Genomic DNA, 22386 nt, shown 5'->3' on the forward strand with positions numbered 1-22386 from the left:
AACTGTGTGCTACCCTGGAGCTTGCCATACATGTATTTGAGGTGCTGGGATGCTCCAACAAAAAGAAAAATGAACAGCCTTAATTTCCTTGCCAAATGCTTGAAATGTCATAAAGAAAGTAAGTTCAAACATATACTACAAATATATTGTACTCAATTTCTCCCTGCCAACGACTTTTAAATTTGATATTATATATTTTCCCAAGAAATACACTGTAGTCTTATATTCGTGCCCTTAACCTTAGACTGAGATGGTTTACTAAGCAATTATTACTTCTAACAGGAATCAGAAAGTTACAATTTAGGCCCATTAATGTCATCATTTCCTGAAATTCACTTTGCAATTGTAATACTGAATAGGTAGCTGCAAAATATGTGCTCTAGTGCCAAATATACACAGGTTGTCCTACCCTTCATCATTGGTGAATGATTAATTTGATACTCCCTCAAAGCTTTCCAATTTCTAATCATTCTGATTCCAGAATATGCTACCTGTACAGCAATTTTATCATTAATGCAATTTCAGCTATGCTGAAATTATCTATCAGTGGTTTCCTCTTATGAATAACATGGCTGCAAACAGAATAGTATGCAAAGCAAACACAAATTAATTCCCCCAAAGAGGGGGAAAAACATCGTACTATGAACAAGTTTAATTTGCTCTCAGATTAATGGTCAATTCTTAATAGTTGCCAATTCACTGCAGAGTTTAAAGCGAACAATGCTTGATAGAGATCTGTTTTTTGAAACCAAGACTTAACATTACAATTCCAAAGTTCTTTCTACAAGTGAATGAAGCACACTTCAAAAAGTATACATGTTGTTCTTAATGAAAGCAAGATTAAAAAAGAAGAAAGAATGGTTAAGTAATCTAGCCCTGCTTGTCTTTTCAGTGTTCCCAGTTAATTCAGATTCTTATACTTTAGAGCTATATTCAAAAGGAAACCACACAATTAACGTACTATAGTCCCCACACACTTTAACAATAACCACGGTAGCTTCTTTTCATAAACTCTCCAATTGATCCATTGTCCTGAAATTAACTTCTCATAGAACAAATGTCACTTACCATGATCATTCAGTCACAATGTTTACATTTGCTAAGCAATTCTTAGACAGCTTTATAAAACCAGCATTTTGCTGCTCAATTTATCGCACACCAATTGAGAATGGCAGATGATTGTAATCATTCATTAAATTCTATATAAATATATCTTGGAAATTTAGACCACGTAACTCTCTTGCTGCATCATGGACTAGCCCTTACTTGTGAATTTACTTTGTTTTTTCTTGCTATGTGTTTTCTGTTAATCTCCGGTACGCTGAAAAAGTTTGAAGAAAATTATGCAAATCCTGCATACTTGTTAAAGCATGATCCAAAATGGATAAAGAACATGCAGGATTTCAACCGCAGAGTTATGCATTTAATTACTATACACCTTGAAATCAATAGAATTTAACAGTGCTTCATTTTCAGCAGTTCGATCCTTTGCTTCTCTTTTTAATCTAGCACTATGCAAGGTGTGCAAACACAAAGTTCCTTCAGAAATCATATAGACTTTAAAAAAAGACTTCTTACCTCCTGTCAGAGCTAAAAGACAGATATGAAAAAGCATTTTGATCATGTCCATAACAAATACTACATCAAGTCTTTAAAAAGAAAGGCACACTTACCTCATGTTTCAGGGTTCCATGCTCTGAAACAAATGTAAAAATTGGCATGGTCAGTGAAAGAACGTTCACACTGTACAACAGTAATCCCTAGCTCAGGGATACAGTGAGAGTACACAGAATGACTTTGTTTTGCTAGCTGATAACCTGTTTTATGCTCCAACGGCCCCGAGGCTCAGCTAGTTATTTTGCAATTGTGTTTACTTTTATTGGCTCAAGTCAGGCAGCACTGAACAGCTATAAAAAGCGTTGGGTTTATGCTTAACTCCATGACACATAGCTTTCTGAACCAATAGATTGCCTAAAATCTCTGAAACACTCTGAAATCTACAGAAATTTATAGAGGTGAAGATTGACTAGTTTTAAAAGTATACAGTGATTTGAATCCAGACTTTAGCACAGAGCAATTGCAATTTCTTCTCCCCCAAAAACTTTATCCAGAACGGATTATATATCTAGTATTATTATTGCATTTTATTATATTGATATCTCATTGTGACGTAAGAGCTTTTTCATTACATAATGTGCATATATTTTGTGCACATTTCTCAGATAGACAAAACATACCAAATCCTAGTCTGTCTTAAGCCAAATATTGAAAGAGCTTTGGACTGATCCAAACATATATGACAATCACTTAGACAGTAGCTTCAATAAGTGATTGGCACATGTGAATGAGACATTACGAAACTTGTCCTATAAAGAGAATGTTCAGATTTCTTCTTTTAACTTCAAAAATAGTAATCTAGATCCACAAACCAGTTGGATGAGCTTTGAACATTCAAGAACACTCATTGCATTTATTAAATTATAGTTCTCCTCTAATGGAATCCTGATTTGATATGGGGGAAGAAAGGATTAGTTATTGCCGAGATCCTCCAGTCGTAATTCTGATCCAGAAAGGATTTTTTATATCCTAGCCACTGTTTGTTTTAATCTGAGCCAGTTCACTACATTCATTTTGAATCATCAAATTTTGAATCAATAAGAAATCATGTGATAGATATGTATGTATGAACTAGTCACTGTTGATAGCTTTGGGGATAGATAATCAAAAGGAAGCTACTGGAATTAAAATATTGCAGATTATTTTTTTAAAAGAAAACAGAACAGGCAGAGTTCTGCATGATATATTCTGAAATGCAATATTAAAAATGTAGAGGAACCACAAAACAAAATACAAAGTTCACATTTGCAAATATTTCTTATAAAATCAAAATGAAAACAATCCCAATTAATATTACCAAGTAAAAATAATCAAGCTCTTAATAGATCATGAAATGGTGCCTAGCTCTCTCCTTTTTTAGAAAACATTAGCCCTATTATACTATAGTAAAACTGGTTTACTTCACAAGAAAGCATATACCGTAAGAATAAGTGAAAAAACAAAAGAGAGCTGAATTATATATGCATCATAAAATGGCTTATGAGCAACAAACTTCAAATTAGAACATGCTAATATGCACTCAAAGCAACACACAATTCAAGACATGAGTGGACTTGCCCTCTATTTTATTTGATTAGCTTCTCATGAAATGAAATATGATTCTACTAATTTGATGAGAGAGATGTTGTAATGCACATGCTAGGATTGTTTCATTTTAGGCAGTTATCCAGGAATTTCTCCTCTCCATTGCACAACTGAAAAAACAACCCCAAATAAACTATTATGCAAAATGGTTTTAAGAACCTACAAATCTTGTTGCTGCATCCCACCACTGATGTATGAAAAATTGTTCTTATGTCTACAGGAAGAGAATTGTATGTGACAAAATTCACTACAGTATCTTCTTATGAAGTCAATGAAACAAAATATATGTAGCCTAGCATGCAGCACAGTTCTTTGCTGTACATATATTACCGAAACTATTGTACTCAGGTTGGCTATGGACCACTCCACAAACAGTTGAAATGTTTGAAGTCAAGAGTTAGAAAGGCAGTAGAGTCTCTAGTAAGGACTTATGGCAGACTACAGTCCCTGAAGCAGATGGGATGGCATTAAAAGGCAGAGATGAGCAGCCAGATAGTGAATTCTAGTCAGCACAATCTTTCCAGATAAAGGTGAGATTGTGGGATCGCCCATTTGCACTCCAGACAGCTGTTCCTCATGAGCAGGCTGTAGGAACTGTCAGCATAAGCTGATGAGTTGAGTGTCTAGGAGTCAAAAAATTTCAATCAAGCTCAGAACCATAATGCAATATATATAAACACAAGGTTCACACAAACCTCACTTTCTTAAAAACTTTTGGATGTAATTAATTTATAGTTAAAGAGGGATATTCTGATTAGAAATATACGAGAATCAAAAGTGGGGAGTCAACAGTCTTGCATGTTTTTTTTTAAAGTGGGCTTTTCCCATGCTGTTGAGAATCAAACTGATTTTCAATAAACAGTTGCTAACATGGTATATTCATTTTCAGATCCATACACTTCATTGCATCTTACAAAGGCATTGGCAAACTGGAGTACACATATTATGCATAAGTAGAGGGGAAAATTAGAGCAAGTGAATGAATTTATGTACTTTGTTTTACTAAAAACAGGGAAATAGAGGGAGGAAGGTGAATTCATACAAATGCTGATAATGGGAAGTCAGTACAGTAGTCCTTGACTTAAACAAGTCACTTAGCAACCATTCAAAGTTACAATGAACTACCTTGGGACTACTAACGATCCAAACTCAAATTTCTGCCAGTCCGGGGGAGGGCATGGTCACATGATTGAATTTAACAACTGCAGCTTTCAAAGCAAAGGACACAAAACTGAGTTGGTCATCTGACTGACTTGCTTTATGACTATTACAAATTACAGCTGTGATGGACAGGCTCCATTATGATCCTAAGTTGAGGACTATCTGTAGTCTCTTGTGAGAAATGAATGTTTATCCAAAAAGTCAAAGTGGCTTTTAATGCTTTTGCTCCTTTCCATTATAAAGAATTGAGAATTGGGGCATATCAGGAGAAATATAAAAAAACACTGAATGCTGTGGAAATAGGAAACTAAAGTGCATGTGGTAAAACAAAACAACATAGGATCAAGAAGAGAGGATACAAAACAAATGAGGTTATCATTATGTTGAGGGGTGAGGCGCTGAATGAGTATCTTGGTTTGGTCTCACAGAATTAAAGAGAGAGGATAGAATATATGAAGACTGAGAAATTTATGGTCAAATAGAGTTCTTGGGATCCTGAAAAACAGATTCTTTAAAAACAAAAAGACATTGAATTGTCAGAGGGACACATTGGAAACAAAGATGGTTTTCAAGGATAGAAAGATGTGGAACAGTGTTTCCTAACCTTGGCAACTTTTCTGATCTGTGGACTTCAACTCCCAGAATTCCCCAGCTAATTCTGGGAGTTGAAGTCCACACATCTTAAAGTTGCTAAATTTGAGAAGCATGGGTGTGAACGGATAGAGCAAATAGAGTTTGTGTAAATTAGATTTAATTAAATTGCCTTTTCCTTTATTTTCTTACCTCACACCTTGAATTTCTTTTGCTTACCACCTCTTTATATCATGTTTGCACTTCACATATTGTTTGTTTACTCTAAAAACAAACGGTATGCTGGATATGTTCCTTTTCTATTTTATTATTTTTTTCTTTGTTTGGTATCCATAGCATTTTTCAAATTGTATTTTTATGTATTGTTCCACATGAAAAAGCTGCTGACTTCTGCTTTAAAAAATACCTAAAATGTAAAACTTAAACGCAAAAAAAACACCTAAATATGTAAAATCTAAATGCAATGTATGTGCACACTCATAAGAAATTATGAGAAGTTACATCTGTCTGCTGGAAAAATTCAAATTTACCTTTGCATAATACCCTAAAAATCAAAAGAGCTGAGTGTTTTTCCACTTTTTTGTTAAATATTCTTTGAAAACAAGGCAAAGGGATTGGTATAATATTTTCCACTGGGACCGTTAGTTCCTTTTTTTATAGCATAATTACTATTCCGTTTCCAATTAAATTAACTGCAGTTACCATTGATCTAATATAGTAAGGACTTTACAAGGTTAAATTTTAACAAGGTAGAATTTAGGCAATCAGGTCTAAGCTATGCTCAGGGAAGGTGTCCAGGTGTTGCCATTCACTTTAATTCCATTAACTTAAAAAAATATTCACAGTCACACCCTATACAGTCTTCAGACCTGCTGACTTCTATGCTTATATAAATGTTTTTCTGGAAGAAAACCAAAAACTACCTTGCTAAAACAGAACACAGGTGTGATTAAACAGTGATAATTAAGATTTTTTTAACTTCCCTTTTGCAGGCAGTTATGTCATTTATATTTATAAAATAATAATCACTGTTAGGAGATCAAGCTACTTTTTTCGGGAAAGGGTCCAACAAGCAGACAATCAAAACAGAAATGTATTAGATAGTAGATTACTAGTAAACTTTTTCACCATCTAAAGGTTTGGCAATAAAACTTAAATCACAGCAAACTTGCAACTTCCTTTCAAATCAATTACTAGAATAACCAGTTGGAAGGGACACTGGAGGTCTTCTAGTCCAAACCCTGCACAAACAGGAGACTCTATTCCTGTGTTGGTGAACCTATGGCACGCGTGCCTGAAGTGGAACACTGAGCCACTTCTGCCAGCATGCGAGAGCTCGCCTGGAAGAGCCCCACTGCGCAAGTGCGCGTGCTGCCACCCGACAGCTGATTGTCGGGTATCTGGCGCGCATATGTGGGGGGGGTGCACAGGAGACATGCACGCATGTGCAGAGACACACAGCACATGTGGGGGAGTCACGTATGCATGCACAGAGATGTGCAATGCGGGAGGGATCACACGCACATGCACAGATGGATGACAGAAAGCATGACTCTGTTTGGGGAAACATAATGCAGAGAATAGGGTGGTGGTGTTTCAGTCTCATCACCAAAATGTCTGTTTTGATAGCTGTAGCATTTCACTATCTCTGTCAGAGGTGGTATTCAGCAGGTTCTGACCAGTTCTGGAGAACTGGTAGCAGAAATTTTGAGTAATTCGGAGAACTGGCAAATGCCACCTCTGACTGGAGATTTTACAGCATCCTTCCCCTGCCACATCCACCAAGCCATGCCCACAGAACCGGTAGTAAAAAAATTTGACTCCCACCGCTGATCTCTGAGTTATATTTTGAGCATTAACCAATTATTTTAAAATAATGAAATGCAAGTATCTGCCTGCTTGCTAAATTATCTGCAAGACAGCAATACAAGTCTGGAAAATAAATCAGTATTATTAACTAGCAATTACCAAACAGGAGCATCAGCTATGGAAGCATGGCATAGCTTCTTTTTCTCAAATAGTTATGCAAAAAGCAGATAGGTATAAAGCCTGTCATTTTGGGAAAGATTTTTCATGCTCCTACTACTTATCCTTTGTTATCTTTCACAACATTAAAATGTACAGTCCTGTGATTTGCCTCACCAATTGGTCACAAAAGTTTGCAGATTTTCTCTCAAGTCCTATCATGGGTGAAATAATTAAATGATTTCTATTCAACTGCCGGAGGCAAAGATCACATGCAGACAACTTTATGGATTAATGAATAAATTATCATATTACAACATCAAAGATGCAGGATGTTCTTCTCCAATTTACTTAAAAGTTCTGACCTGATTTTCTAAATTTAGAAAACTGCCCTATTTAAACGATCAAATTAGGAACTGAAGACAGGTTGATCTATTATTCTGTATACCTGCTGGAAGGGCTTTGTGAAAAATCTAAATTGTCATGTTTGGCTTCAGTAATCTGGATGAAAAATAAAAGCTTGCTCAAATGGCCTCCACATAATGTTGTGAACAGTGAAGTATCTACACCAGCATTTATGTTCCTTTGATAGTCAAACGGATGCTTTTGAGAAGATTAAATAAAGGCATAAAGGATATAATTGCTTTCTGCCTCTTCCACTGTCATGCCTAGAATCTAGTGTTTTGGAAGTAGATGATTTTTTTAAAATCTGTATCCTGCTTTTATTATTTTTAACAACCATTAAAATATGAAGCAGTTCAATATGTGTGACAAGAATAACTCAAGGAGGTGAGCGTAACTCAAGGAGGTGAGCATACCCAACATACCTTCCTCTTCCAACTTCCCCGCAACAACAAACCTGAGAGGTGGGTTGAGCTGAGAGTCTATGACTGGCTGCGAAAGTCACCTAGCTGACTTTCATATATAAGGTGGGACCAGAACTCATGGTCTCCTATCTATGGAAATTCTCAGTCATCCAGGTCATGGTTGTCCCAAAGGTGCTTTTTCAAGAGGCAACTAACTGGTCTTTCTGCTCTGAGCTGAAGAATCTTCTTGGATGTGAAGTGAAACGTCCTCAGAGAAAAAACAGAAAAATTATGGTCTCCTGCTTTCTAGCCTGGTGCCTTTATCACTAGACCAGGGGTCCCCAAACTTGGCAACTTTAAGACTTGTGGGCTTCAACTCCCAGAATAGCTGGCTGGAGAATTCTGGGAGCTGAAGTCCACAAGTCTTAAAGTTGCCAAGTTTAGAGACCTCTGCACTAGACCAGACTGCCTCTATGATGTGATTATAAGCTATAATTAACGGTTGCCTTCTCCAATTTATAAATTCCTCCAAGTAAACTTCTGAATCATCACATTGACCACTCTCAACAGTGATCCCCTCCAAAATTTCTTCAGTGCTAGTGCTGCAGGGGAGATCAGAAAGGAGGAGCTGTAATCTGGGAAGTATAGGAAGTTCTATCAGATACCTAGATCTAATTTATATGATTCTGGGAAGCTCCTTACATTTTTCCAGTGGCTCTTAAAGCTCTTTTACTTCACGTAAATTGCAAAAGATACTGATTTCCAAAAAGCAATTATAGCAGTATTTATAAATATATATTAACACAAAAATACAATGAACACAACTTAAGGGAAATTAAGTCTTAATTAAACCTGGCAAATTTATGACCTAATTAAAATAGAATTCCAAACAATGCAAATGGCTCACCAACTAAATTAACCCTGCAATTGTCGAGTCTTCCCAAACATTCTTTGTGGACTCCAGCCCCACACTTCGAACATAAGTAGCCTTGATAAAATGTTCCCCTGAAATATAAAATAGTATGGAAATCAGAAGACATCTAGAATAATGTAACAACCATTAAAATATGAAGCAGTTTAATATGTGTGACAAGAATGCAGATGCTTATATAGTAATAAATCCCTAAATATCAATAACCAGCAATGTTTTTTGTTTGTTTTTGCAAATCTAATGGACATTGGTTATTTAAGCAGCTACATTTTTGGAAGGTCAACAATCCACCATAGCGTGATCATTCCAAAACTTTTTTTCTGCTCTGTATATCTGGTTTTTGTGTTGATCAAATCCTGGACTTGATGCTGAGACAAAGTTCTGGGATGTTGGGAGTGGCAGCCTCAGATTCTTGATGATATCTGTTACTTTTAATGCCAAGAGAAAGAGAGAGATGTGTAATCACAATAAATGTGATGACTATGCAGAGACTGCTTGCGTGACATATTGCTCAGTGAAGTTTATTGCTGCTATATGTTCAGAGCTCATGACTATTGCACTGGTGTCTTCACACATTATGGCATAACACAACTGTATAATATGTATGTTTACAATATTATATGTTGCTTCATGTTTAAAAACGTTGGGGTCATATGCACACCATACTGTAGATATAGTTTTTGTAGGAGTTTCTATTTTACAGCATGTATTTTGTAGGAAAATATAGGACATTTTTCAAGTAATCTTATATGATAGACAAGGATGTACTATTTTTCTTCTAGTCAAATTAAACCATGCTTAATTACACCTTCTTACTATTTCAATATTTTGTTTTGCCTGCTTTTTTTATAGTATAGCTATTCTGCAATCCCAGATTTGTAAAGGTATATTTCTCTCAAGAAAGAATTAAATTAAATTCAATGCTGAGTATTTTTTTTTAATCAGTACTGTTTTTTAATACACAATATTCAACTACTAGAATCTTTCTGGACTCAAATAAAGAATGTAGCATATGAATAATAACCTGTAGCATTTGTATTTAAAAAAACCTCTTAGCTTTCAATGGCCTTAGTGGAAAATAATTCTTTGTGTAAGGTCAATTTGAAAAGCAGCATTTATGAGTTTAAAAGCAATGAACTTAGAAAGCACCACAACAGCTACTAGTAGAAATTACACTTTACCAAAAAATTAGTAGTTAGATCTATTATTTTGTTTCCATGGAGAAGCACAAAATCATCCCATTTATTTACTTATTTATTAATCACATTTATATGGTTTAATTATCTTCAGTATCCAAGAACATATTTCAATACAAATATTTGTATTTTTAAAAATATAGTTAATCTTTCAGGGGCAATGAAGGGGAAAGAAATTATTCAATAACAATTTTTACAGGCTTTTTGGAATATCCCACTTCTGGATTGTGTGAAAAATACTTCAATGTATTAAATGGTTTTATTTCAAGAGTCTGTGTTGTGTTTATAATAAATTCACTAAATAACATTTACTATATTTAAGTGACAAAAATCTTTTCATGGACAATTATGTCTATTTTTCTGGTTGTAATGAAATCCATAAAAAGAATTTATTTGGAAGACTTGGGAGTAATACAGACTGAAATGAAAGATTATGGTTCATTCAATGAGCATGCCAACAGAATGCTAGTTTAACTTAAAACTGAAATGAGAAAAGCTGAATTGTAGGAATAAAAAATTAACAAAAGAAAACTGCAGACATAATTATGACTCCTTCATTATTATTATTCTGAAACAACACTTTTCATTCATTTAGGACTTGGTCTTCAGCTACAGAATTGTTGGGAAAATAAATAAATTCATATATTTGCATACACACCTTTGTATGGTTGCTATTTGGCACAGCATTTGGCCCTTAACTGAGCACATATAAACTCCAACATCAAAATTATGAAACCAAAAATTTTACCACACCACATACCAATGTTACATCTTTGTCTAAATGTTTTAACAACACCAACAAAAAGATGTTGATGATAAATTCTGAAATTCTAATTACCCTGCATAATGTTGCCATTTCTTTCCAAACAACCAGGAATTCATTACACCCATTAATTAACATAGTAGGCACTCTATTTTATTTTGTGTAGCCCATCTCTTTCAAAAGTCATCACATGTACATAGTGTATCCTAAATGAATATACATTTGTAAAAATAATATCATATTTGCTACCTGAAGAAAGAGCATTTTTGGTTGGAAAGTGGGTTTAAACTTCTCCTTTAAAAAATCTTCATTTTAGGAGGTGGTCACAGTATAATCTTAAAATATATTTTCTGGTTATATGAGAAAAATGAAGAAAGCTGAGCATCCTTCCTGCCTCTTCCTCTTTACAAATTGTATGATACATCACTGATTTTGCACACAAGTACTACTCAGAAAGAGGGAAATGTTTACTATTTGAACATATTAATTGGGTTCATGCTAATGCTGAATTATACAACTATTTGTGGAATGTAAGTCTTGCTAGCTTTAAAAGAGAGATAGAATCCACCAGATAATTTGATGGTTTATTGAATGCCATTGTTTTTCCCAAGTGTAATATAATTTTTAGGCTTTGTCCATTAGACACTTACCTCAAAAGCATCTGACAGACTTTGCAGGATGTTACACGAGTGAAGGTATACATTTTAAAGTCATGCGTACTTGTTTCTGCAAACTGGGGCCTTATGTTTGACCTAGAATGTAAAATAGATTCAATATTCATAAATATTAATAGAGCAATAATTCCATTTTCAAACCCAGAAAAAAACTGCAGATGTTTAAATATGCATTTTAATAAATTGGGTTGGGTATATTGAACACTCAGTTCTGAGGTCTGTCTTCTCTCCTTCTGTGTTTTATTCCATTAATATATTATATAATTTAGCTAAGCCAAACCCACTCTTGGTCCTGGTTTGCCTGTCAGCATACACTTCATTTTCTTGTCAGAACAATTGTAAAAATTACAGTTGCTTCCTGTATCTTATTTTCTTGCTATCTGAACATTCTTCACCAGTCTTGGCATTTCTTATCAAAACTAAGGCGGGGAGGGAGCCACCTCTATACTGTGACTGCGAGGCAGGATTTATCCTAATCCTGATTTATCTTAGAAAGTTTTGAACGCAATTATTATCTCACATCTCTCTGATTTGTATCCCAGAGCCAGCCTTGTGTGACAGTGTAAAGTTCTTAATTCACACACACACACACACACACACACACACACACACACACACACCCAAAAACAATTAGGGCATTTGGGAAATGCGAAGATACTATCTAAGCAAAATATAAGTTTGATTATAGTTTAACACTTTCAAACTGACTGTCTCTCATATTTGAGCCAGAGAGATTTAGAGAGCATTTGAGTCCTAAATAAAATCTGGATCAGAACTGCCCATAGCACTGAAAGCAGCCATAGCAAAATGTCTTAGTGCATCAGGGGAATTCTTCAAAACAGCCTTTCAGATGTTTTGGATTTTATTTCCAATCAAGAGTTATGGCCAATGAGTAGTAAATTAAGAACTGCAGCCCGAAGCATCCATGATCTATCTTCACTAGAAGTTTCCTGATCCTTTTCTCAGATTCCTGAGCCCAAGTATACTACCTATTTCAACAATATCTTCATTAAGATCTTCCATATTGCCTTCAAATTCATAGGTTTGGACTTATACAAATATACTTCTGTTTCTAGGTTTAAATGTGAGTTTTAATCCAAGTGAAAGCTATCACTTTTTCTGTTCTGGGCTGCCCTACCCTGCAAATACTGACAAAGTCATTTATAATAAGTTCTGAGGTTTTTAAAATAGATGCTTCAACTTCAGAGCAGCACCACTAGCAATGGTGGTTAAACTACTTCAATCAACAAAATAAACAGATTATAACTGAGAGTTTGAAAACAGAAAGGAACTTCACGTACTATATATCGAAGAAACAATAATGATACTAGAGCTCAGGAAAGTTTCTTTTATATCAATATTAATAACAAACTATATATGTGATCAAACCTCCACCATACCTAAATGTCTAGAGATGTAAAAAAAAATGTCATGACTTCAATGGTCTTCTTCATATTGTTTACCATCATGAGACCTCCATATAGAATTGTTGTCTATAATACACCTAAATGGTTTGTTGTTTATATATTTCTCTAAAACATCCCACATTATCAGAGACATACCTAATTTGTGCCTATTTTTAATGCTTTTTGTTCTCTTTAACTGCAGAAATCCAAGATTGTATTTCAAATATTTATTGGTTAACAAGGAGGACCATGACAATAATACAGAATAGAATTCTATCAGTTGTATCATTTGCTGCTATATAGATTTTCCAGCAAAAGCTATATTTGCTCAAATTGTCATCTACCAACAGACCTATCTAAATAAGTAATTTAAAATGAACACATTGGTTGCTAATGGAACACATTATCCTTATGTGTGTGGCCTCCATGGACAATTTTTTTTTATAATGCCAACATTGATTTCTGGTCACAGTAAAATGTAGGTTGTGTTATAATGTGGAACATTTATAGTTTTCTATTTTGCCTTTTCACATTAAGTGAGCAGAAATATTAAGAAAGTGCAAAGCTGCTGAGTAGTAGGCAGCAAATTATTTTTATCTCAAGCTCTTACACATAGGTTCTGCATTTTATGATAATTAGAAAGGCAAGAAAATATTCTATTATCTTTATTATTTCTATGTACTCTTGACCACATTTGAAAGCATCAGATTTGAGAAGTGGGTTACAATGCAATCCTGGTCTGCATTAATAGACAGAATCAAGATCACATGAAGTTCTAGTACCGCTTTACAAAGCCTTAGTAAGACCACACTTGGAATACTGCATTCAATTCTGGTTACCACAATACAAAAAAGAAGTTGAAACTCTGGAAAGAGTGCAGAGATGAGCAACAAAAATTATTAGGGGGCTGGAGGCTAAAACATACAAAGAATGTTTACAGGAATTGGGTATGTCTAGTCAAATGAAAAGAAGGACTGGGGTGACATGATAGCAGTGTTCCAATATCTGAGGGGCACCTACCAAGACAAGGGGGGTCAAATTATTTTCCAAAGCACCAATAGGAAGACAAGAAACAATGGTTGGAAACTAGCCAAGGAGAGAAGCAACCTAGAACTAAGGAGAAATTTCCTAACAGTGAGAGCAATTAACCAATGGAATACCTTGCCTTTAATAGTTGTGGGTGCTCAATCACTGAAGGCTTCCAAAAAGAGATTGGACAGCATTTGTCTGAAATGATATAGGGTCTCCTGCTCAAACTGGGGGTTGGTTTAGAAGACTTCTGAGATCCCTTCCAACCCTATTATTATGCTACTCTATTCTAGGATCATGCATAATAGATTACAGATAGCACAGTGGGCTGGTAATCAAAGCAGCAACCAAATATTTCCTTTCATGGAGCAGAGCAGAGAGCATTATCTCTATTCTACTGCTGTTATGTACACAAAAGGATTAAGGCACAAATAACCAAAGGCCACACCCTTTGGAACTGCCCATGCTAATTACCCACAGAATTGTTGCCAGTGGCTCTGGTAGCATTTTTAATTGACTGTATGTACAATAGGTTATTGTTATTAAGTATGCTACACTTTCACTCTTGCCTGTTGTGTCTGACTGACTGACTGACTCTCTCCCTCTTTCTCTCTCTCTCTCTCTTCCTCCCTCCCCACCCCTTTCCTATCCCAGTTTTCCCTATTTTTTTGTTTGGTTTGTCAGTTAACTTGTTTTATGGGAGAGTGTGACTGTCAAAGCTTTTGCTTAAGTTTACTATATTTCCTCTCTCTTCAAATTGTGTATGTGTGTGAGAGAGATTCAACAATAGTTTCCTTTTGGGTTAATATGGAATATTAGCCAGATCACATAGTCTAATAATCTACTATTGTTAAAAGGAATCCTTGTTACTGAAGATGGTTTCCATGTAATTTCCTCCTTTTGAGCAGTGTTTCTTAAAGTGTGGTGTGAGGAGCCCTACAAGTTCCCCAAGACCCTCTCACAGGGTCAATTAATATTGACAGATATTAAAGACACTTGCAAAAATGTTTTTAAAATGTAATTCTTCTCATTAAAAATACAGGGTTTTTCATGAGAAATATTTGTGTTAATCTCTATTATCTAATGTGATATTGCTGTTTTGACATGATTCAATAAATATTCTACAAATGTAGAAAGGTAAAAGTTTCCCCTGTCTAGTAGTGTCTGACTCTAGGGGGAGTGCTGACCTCCATTTTTGCCAAGTGAGCCAGGGTTGTCCAATAACATTTCCATGATCATGTGGCCAGCATGATGCACAGATCACTGTTATCTTCCCACCCAAGTGGTACCTATTTATCTACTCACATTTGCATGCTTTCAAGCTGCTAGGCAGGCAGAAGCTGGGGCAAGTAGAAGGAGCTCACCTATCACACTGTGCTTCGGTCCTGAACCCAAGCTTTCCAGCTGACAAACTGTATCTTTAACTACTGAGCCATTGTGCCCCACCTCTACAGATGTATAAATTTTAATTTTTAATACAGTATATATGGATACATATAAACTATGCAAATAAAAGTTCTTTTGGGGTTCCACACTTTTTAAAAGTGGAAAGGTATGAGCAAAATGTTTAAGAAACATTCCTCTAGAGCTCACCTATTATTCAATATCTTTTCAGGCATCTTCTGCAGTAATTACTGATATTGTTACATTTTATATTGCTTTCCTGTCAGCACCACAAATGGACTCTAAATATGTCAGAAGAAAAAGCAGTAATGCTAAGTAGATAACAAAATGTACCAGTCCTGTTTTGCTATAAAGGAAGGAAGGTGAATTCTCATTTGACAATATAATGTAGCATAAACCATGGCTTTAAAAACTCTTTTCCTCATTTCAATACTTGACCAGACATTATGCACTGTGTCACAGGGGTTTATACAGTAAAATTATATGTCACTTCTTATAAGACTGAAATAATGTGATATGAAACACAAGAGCAGGATGTGGCAAATCATAAATATATTCATATTTCCTATGGAGATGGAAATGTATTATTTCAATGGCTCCTTTTTCATAAACAATTAAAATGATAACATTATATTTATGGTTTGTAAGTCAACATTTTTAATATTTAAGAAATGCAAACTCATTTGCATTCCAAGAAGGAATTAGAAAATAAAAGAGCTTATAAGAACCAATTAGAAATATATTTTTATCACTTGGCAATTTAGGATTGCACATATGTACTGTTCAGTGTTTTCTGTCACTGATATCTAATCATTCTATATGGGAAGTAATGTGGTAGATAAATTAGATCAGATTGACCACAATCTCTTCTGAAACATTTAATTAAATGGTTCTTTATCTAAAACAACCCGACATCAAAGTTGTCTATGAAAACATAGCATGCCAGAATGGAAGCCCCATGACATATTAATCTTCATATCATGAAAGCTTACTATACAGATAAATATTATCATTCCTGAAAAAGACACTCTGCTCTTTACCACCCAGTATATGGGATGGTGTGTACTTTAGGACTAAATATTAAGAAATACCAAGTCAAATAAATTAGTTTATAGATTAAAGAAAAAGAAAAAATAATATTTTTGATATATTAATTTTCAGTTCCATACTCCTTGTTGCATTGTACAATCAATGATGACATTTGCTGAAAATCATTCCAGTTCTCAGCCAGAAACACATCATCATTTTCACACAAAAGTACGTGTGCATTCAAATCCCCAATTTTGATACCTCTAGCAGGTGGTATGCAATAATACATACAAGTATCATTTATACATTTTCCCATAAATACATTAAACAATAGTGGGTGGATGGGTGTACATACACACACTCATCTTCAAGTCTTTGTTGACTTCTGCTGATGGCCTGGACTTAAACTCTGCAATCTTCTTGGCAAGATTTTGGAATCTCCCTCCTAGAGCAGAGAGAGAGTGAATGGCCCATAATGGCCCAGATGCTTTCACGTCCAGGGTGGAACTAAAACTCAAGGTCTCTCAGTCTCCAGCCTGGTACCTGAATTACTAGGTAAAAGTTAAAGATTTCCCTTGTACATAGTGAGACTTGTTTCTGGCTCTAGGGGGAGGTGCTCATCTCCGTTACAAAGCCGAAGAGCCAGCTATCTGAAGACATCTCTGTGGTCATGTGGCCGGCATGACTAAATGCCAAAGATGCACAGAACGCTGTTACCTTCCCACCAAAGTGGTCCTTATTTTTCTACTTGCATTTTTACATGCTTTCGAGCTGCTAGGTTGGCAGAAGCTAGGACGAGTAATGGCAGCTCACTCCATTACACAGGGATTCGAACCACTGAACTGCCAACCTTTCTGATTGACAAGCTCATCATCTTAGCCACTGAGCCACCACGCCCCCCCACCTGAACTACTACACCAAAGTAATTCTCACAAACCAACCACGTAAACATCACACATGCTTGTTTTACACCATTCTCACTATTTGCTAGTGAGCATAAACAGAGAGAGAGGGAGATGGAGGGAGGAGGAGGGAGGGATGGAGGGAGGGAGAGAGAGAAAGAGGGGGGGGAGAGAGAGAGAGAGAAAGACCATTTATTTTTATGCATGGTTTTCTTCTATCATATCTTTCAGCATTGAACCTTCAATCACTTATTGTTACAAAACTTTCCAGAACTGGAGCCTATTTATATTATCATATAGAATCATAGGGTTGGAAAGGACCTCTTCTCCAGTGAAGTTTTTAAGAATACTTGAATAATACTTCTAGATTGTATCTCTCTTTAACAAGTTTCCACTCCATTACTTCTTGTCCTGTCCTCTGGTGCCCAGGAGAATAAGTCAGTCCCCTCTTCTTTGTGACAGCCCCTCAAGTCCTGGAAGACAGCTATCATGTCCCCTGAATCCTCTTCTTTGATGGACTAGACATACCTCCCTTCCTCCACCATTCATCATATGTTTTAGCTTCCAAACCCTTTATTATCTTTGTTGTTCTTCTCTACACACTTTCCAGGATCTCAACATTCTTTTTCCTATTGTGGCAACCAGAACTGGAAGCAATATTTCAATTTGGTCTCACCTGTGTGGTGTAAAGCTTACTATCACTTCTTAATGATATCCCTCTATTGACACAACCTAGGGCTGTTTTGGTTTTTTTTGATAGCTGCAGCACACTGTTGGCTCACACTTAAGTGGTGGCCCACTAGGATACCTAGATCTCTAAATTTTTCTTATATTTTTTTAAAATCAACAAATATACAATAAAATTACTTTTTCATATTTTTAGACTTCTCAACGAATTGCTGAAGATGGAAAAAAAATCCATTCTGGACACTTCCTACCTGGCATAAAGGCTCACTTGAATCTCGTAGCCACTGAATAAATCATGTACGTATTTACCACTTCTACTATAATACCATCTATATTTGTAGACTTATTATTTTTCCACATTTATTACTTTCTTTATATCATTTTTGTCTTGTACTATATATTCATGATATTATTTTAAATTAATCCATTAAATTTTCAACATTTTTAAATTTAGAGATCTCTGAAATATAGTACTCTTTCCAGCATTCTCTCATTTCAGTTTTATCCAAATTACTCTTATTTTTAATTGCATTTACTTTGTTGGAGGCCTCTGGTCTAGCCCTCTTTATTATTTCTAAGATTATTTTTTGGATTCAACCAAATTGCTTTGCATTTTCTCTGCATTCATAACTGTCTTTCCTCTCTGATTATATTATTTCCAATTATTATTTTTTGCTCTACATTCATTATACAATATATTTCTCTCATCCTGTTTACAACAATCATTTTTTGTATATATTTTTCTTATCCACAGCCTTTCAGTGCATTTAGATTTTCTTTCAGCTTAACTCCATACTCTTTGGTCAAATTTTACAACATATTAATTTTTGTTCTGTTCAAGCATTCACATCCTTTTATTTACATCCACTTTTCAATAATTTTACTAGAGAAATCAATCTGTCTTCTTATATTCTTCATATAGGACTTGTACTTTCTCTTCCTGGATAATTCTACTTCCATTCTGTTTAATATCACTGTTTTGTTTTAATTCCATGTCCATTTTTCCCAAAATCCCTTCTTGATACCATCCCAAAATGGACTTTCCCACATTCCCAACATCTCCTTCTTGTTATACCCTATATTAATTATCTCGATCTTTTATTATAAACAATAAAATCATTTGGGCTTTTGGGTTTATATTAATTCCTTTGCTATAGGAATATATGAATAAAATTATAAATTCACCAACCCTATGGATTCTTAGTTTCAGATATACCCACATAGAAATTTAAATGACTTCAGTTCACTATTTCTGATATACATTTTTGATTTTCATTCCAAATCTATATTTATTTTCCTGCAAATTTTCATGGAGAAAGCCATAGAGATGACCTTGGAAAAAATATTAGAAACTGTTAACAAAAACAGTATATAAGTATGTTTTGAGCCCAGGATGAAAGGAAATATTTAGAAAGAGTTTTTCTCTTTTCTGATTCTCTGGGATAAACAGAAATACCAAACTCAGTCTGAACATCTGGCTGACTGTGCGATGAACCATAATAATAATAATCCGCCTCCCACCATCTAGAAGAGATATGCAGCATACTAGCATACAATCAAAATTCAGATATTCAAACTATGCATTGGCTTGCTGCATTTTGAAAATATTCTTCCTCATGGACAATAGTTGCACAACATTGTCGCCTCAACCATACACATATGAACAAAACATAACCCTCTGAGATACACAGTACTGACATTTTTCTTTTTATATTTTTGCTAACAGAACTTTACCAATTAAGTGGGTTGCAATAAAGTTCAATAGTTCCTCAATATAATATAGGGACAGGACAGGACTGAAGCTGCCTCTTCTGCCACCTCTTCTGTTGCTTCTAAATATCCTGGCCTGGGAGAGATCCTGTCAGTCAGTCATGCTATCTTCATTATATTTCTGTCTGACAGCATTCAGAATGAACTGTTTGCCTTTGGGTAGTGCAGGAGACTGGATTTTATCTGTCATGCATAAATGCTACTTATCTGCCCTGAACCCTGGGGATAGTACAAGCAGTAAATCAATAAATATGTAAATGAATATAATTGGATAGGGAAAGGGAAATAATACTCCTACAGAGAAGGAAATCAACAGCATGAGCTGACGTCTTAACACCAAAACCTGAGCTAATGTAAGAGCTTAGAACTAGATTAAGTTGAAAAATGGAGAAAGGCATTTTTAAATTCCTTGGCACCTACAAAAAAAATTGACTGGCATTTTTGTGCAATCAGAAAATCTGTGTCTTTGCACACTCTGATTAATTCTTCATATTCGGAGCACAGCCCCTTGAGACCTCTGGAGAAAATGGTTTAACTTGCCATCCCATTTAAGCTTCAACCACACTGTGGCAATTACAAAAAGGCTGCATTAGAAAGCCACTATATTTTTTACTATAATATTCCCCATCATGCAGAATTCTCATATGCATCATCTTAATGAGTTGTTGTTTGATAGCCTGTCAAAGGACAAAAGTATTGTGCAGCACAACAGAATGGGTCTTAATTCTTTGGAGGAAGAATGACATTAAAATCTTTTCTCTCTCATAAAGGTCAAGATCCTAAAAGTAAAATAGTAAATAAATAAAATGTTCACATTCTTTCTGGTATACATTTTCTTGCTATGCTAGTTTTTTTCTATTTTAAAAAATGCTAAACAAAAAAAGTAGAAATAAGTCTTCTAACAAGCAGTTATGCTACATGAATGCCTTTGGCTCTAATACTAACAAGAGTCTAAATACAAGACTTTTATATAATATTCAATATACTAAGCCACCAGTTATGTATAAATAATCATGGGCCTGATTTGTTAAGCATAAAATCTTAAGAGTAGGTTTTATTAAAAGATTGTTATTGGAATGGTAGATTGGAGTCAAAAAGATTCTTAAGAGAAATCAAGGCAAAGACAAATTTGAGAGCGAAGACTTTTAAATTTGTCATTTAGTTTTCTTGCAGCTTTCTCCATCCTCCAAACCTAGTCCTTGAACTTCCTTAACATTATATTTAAGTGCCATGCATGTGACATTTAATAATTCCACTTTTAAGGACACCTACCATCCATTTTCCCTTCCATAATGGCCAGACTTCATCGTTCTTCATATAGGTTTTATAAACTACATCTATACAATTTTGGGATCTATAAACAAATTCCCTGTCTTCCTCCTAGTTATTTGTAATCTCACTTGTTGCATGAAAGTGATGGGTTTTTGCCTACCACGTGGCTCTAAGAGACTTTCTGTATGTGGTGTGGTCATCATAATTGTTCTGATGAGACTCGTACAGAAATTTACTGTACATTTCCAATAATACAAACCTTCCCTATCTCCAGAAGCATTAATTGGTTAACACTACATTTAAAGGTCATTATTTTTTGTATACCCACAAGTTGTCTATCCTAAATAAATAAATTCCTTTGCTTCCATTGACAAATCACATATGACCTCTTTTCCTTTAAACTATGCTCCTCCAGCTACTATTCAATACTGACCAAATTTCAGCAATTAAAAGCAATGCTTACTTTCACCTTCCCATGTCAAGGCCATAGTAGAGTTATTGCTTACACTTCAATTACATCTTGAGCAACTGCTTTCCCAAGGCACTTAATTAATAACTTACCTCCTCCTACCTACAGTATATGCTGAGGAATTTCAACTTAATACTCTACCAGGAATGAAAATAATATATATTTATGGAGGTAAAATACTTTAAATGTTCAATAATAAAGTATGTAAATCTCAGAATTTTCTTATATGTATTTTTAAACAAAGCTAGCTAAACTCAAAATCAAATGAAATACTAGCCTAAAAAGATATTACACAACATGTAAGTTAAGCAAGGTCTAGTTCAGGGCTGTTAAACTTGCTAGCCATGGGCCAGTTACATCATGCACTGGCCACTCCCTCGCCCGGGTTAGGAAAGGGGGAAAAAGTCTGGATAAGTCATGTGACATCGCTGACAACTCAAGTTTGACACCCCTGATCTAGTTGATACAAACTACAGCTCATCTGAGAAAATTGTCTTTCACAAAATATCTAATCAGTCTGGATATGACTGTGTAACTCCCTCCTTTTATGAATTTTCATAATGTGAACTTGCAGTCTGGGGTTTTTTTTTAATGATAAAATGTAATGGAACAGTTCATATTTTTTCATGTGCTCAGATTCCAGTTTCCAGAATCCTTTGACACTTTGACTGATGGAGAAGTTATTATGAAGGAAATTTAAGAAATTCACATTTCCTTCTCCATCCCTTTTGATCCAAAATAAATAGGAAAGATGTCACACTGCCCTTGTATGAAAGGAATGTGGTTTTATTCTTTCAGAAATAAATTACTGTATGCTTTCATGTCTTCTTAATTAACTAAGTAAAGACTTTATTAATTTTACAGAATTAAGGATGCCAGATGCAGGAGCAGTGTGGAGCTCTCGCCACAGGTAGCGGTAAATATTTTGATCCTAGGTAGTGGTAAATCCTAGGTAGCGGTAAATCATCTCGATCCTAGGTAGCGGTAAAAAATTCTGTCAGGGCACAATGAGAAAATATCTGCTGTGAGCTCTGCATAGGTATCAGAAAGAGGGTCTGGCCAGTCAACACTCAGCTCCATTCAGTCACCCTGACTCCACCCCAATGCAAGGAATTACAAGATTGTTAAAA

At 35.1% G+C, this 22386-nt stretch overlaps 1 protein-coding gene across 4 annotated transcripts in view; it reads right to left on the bottom strand.

Annotated features, from left to right (window-relative positions):
* The window catches only part of VAV3 (vav guanine nucleotide exchange factor 3), a 181062-nt gene that overhangs the window by 52739 nt on the left and 105937 nt on the right, over positions 1 to 22386 (bottom strand). For 3 of the 4 annotated variants that reach the window (XM_087930281.1, XM_026700429.2, XM_087930283.1), the window contains exons 16-18: positions 11265 to 11366; positions 8632 to 8729; positions 1674 to 1696 (exon numbers count right to left, since the gene is read on the bottom strand). In XM_087930281.1, coding sequence (XP_087786407.1) covers positions 1674 to 1696; positions 8632 to 8729; positions 11265 to 11366 — 223 coding nt within the window. Of the gene's footprint in view, positions 1 to 1673; positions 1761 to 4337; positions 4359 to 8631; positions 8730 to 11264; positions 11367 to 22386 lie in introns of all 4 variants that reach the window. The other variant, XM_087930284.1, reaches the window with a different exon arrangement.

This window comes from Pseudonaja textilis, chromosome 3 (assembly GCF_049901715.1).
Source record: "Pseudonaja textilis isolate UNSWEBS1 chromosome 3, rPseTex1.2, whole genome shotgun sequence".
NCBI classification, from domain to species: Eukaryota; Metazoa; Chordata; class Lepidosauria; order Squamata; family Elapidae; genus Pseudonaja; species Pseudonaja textilis.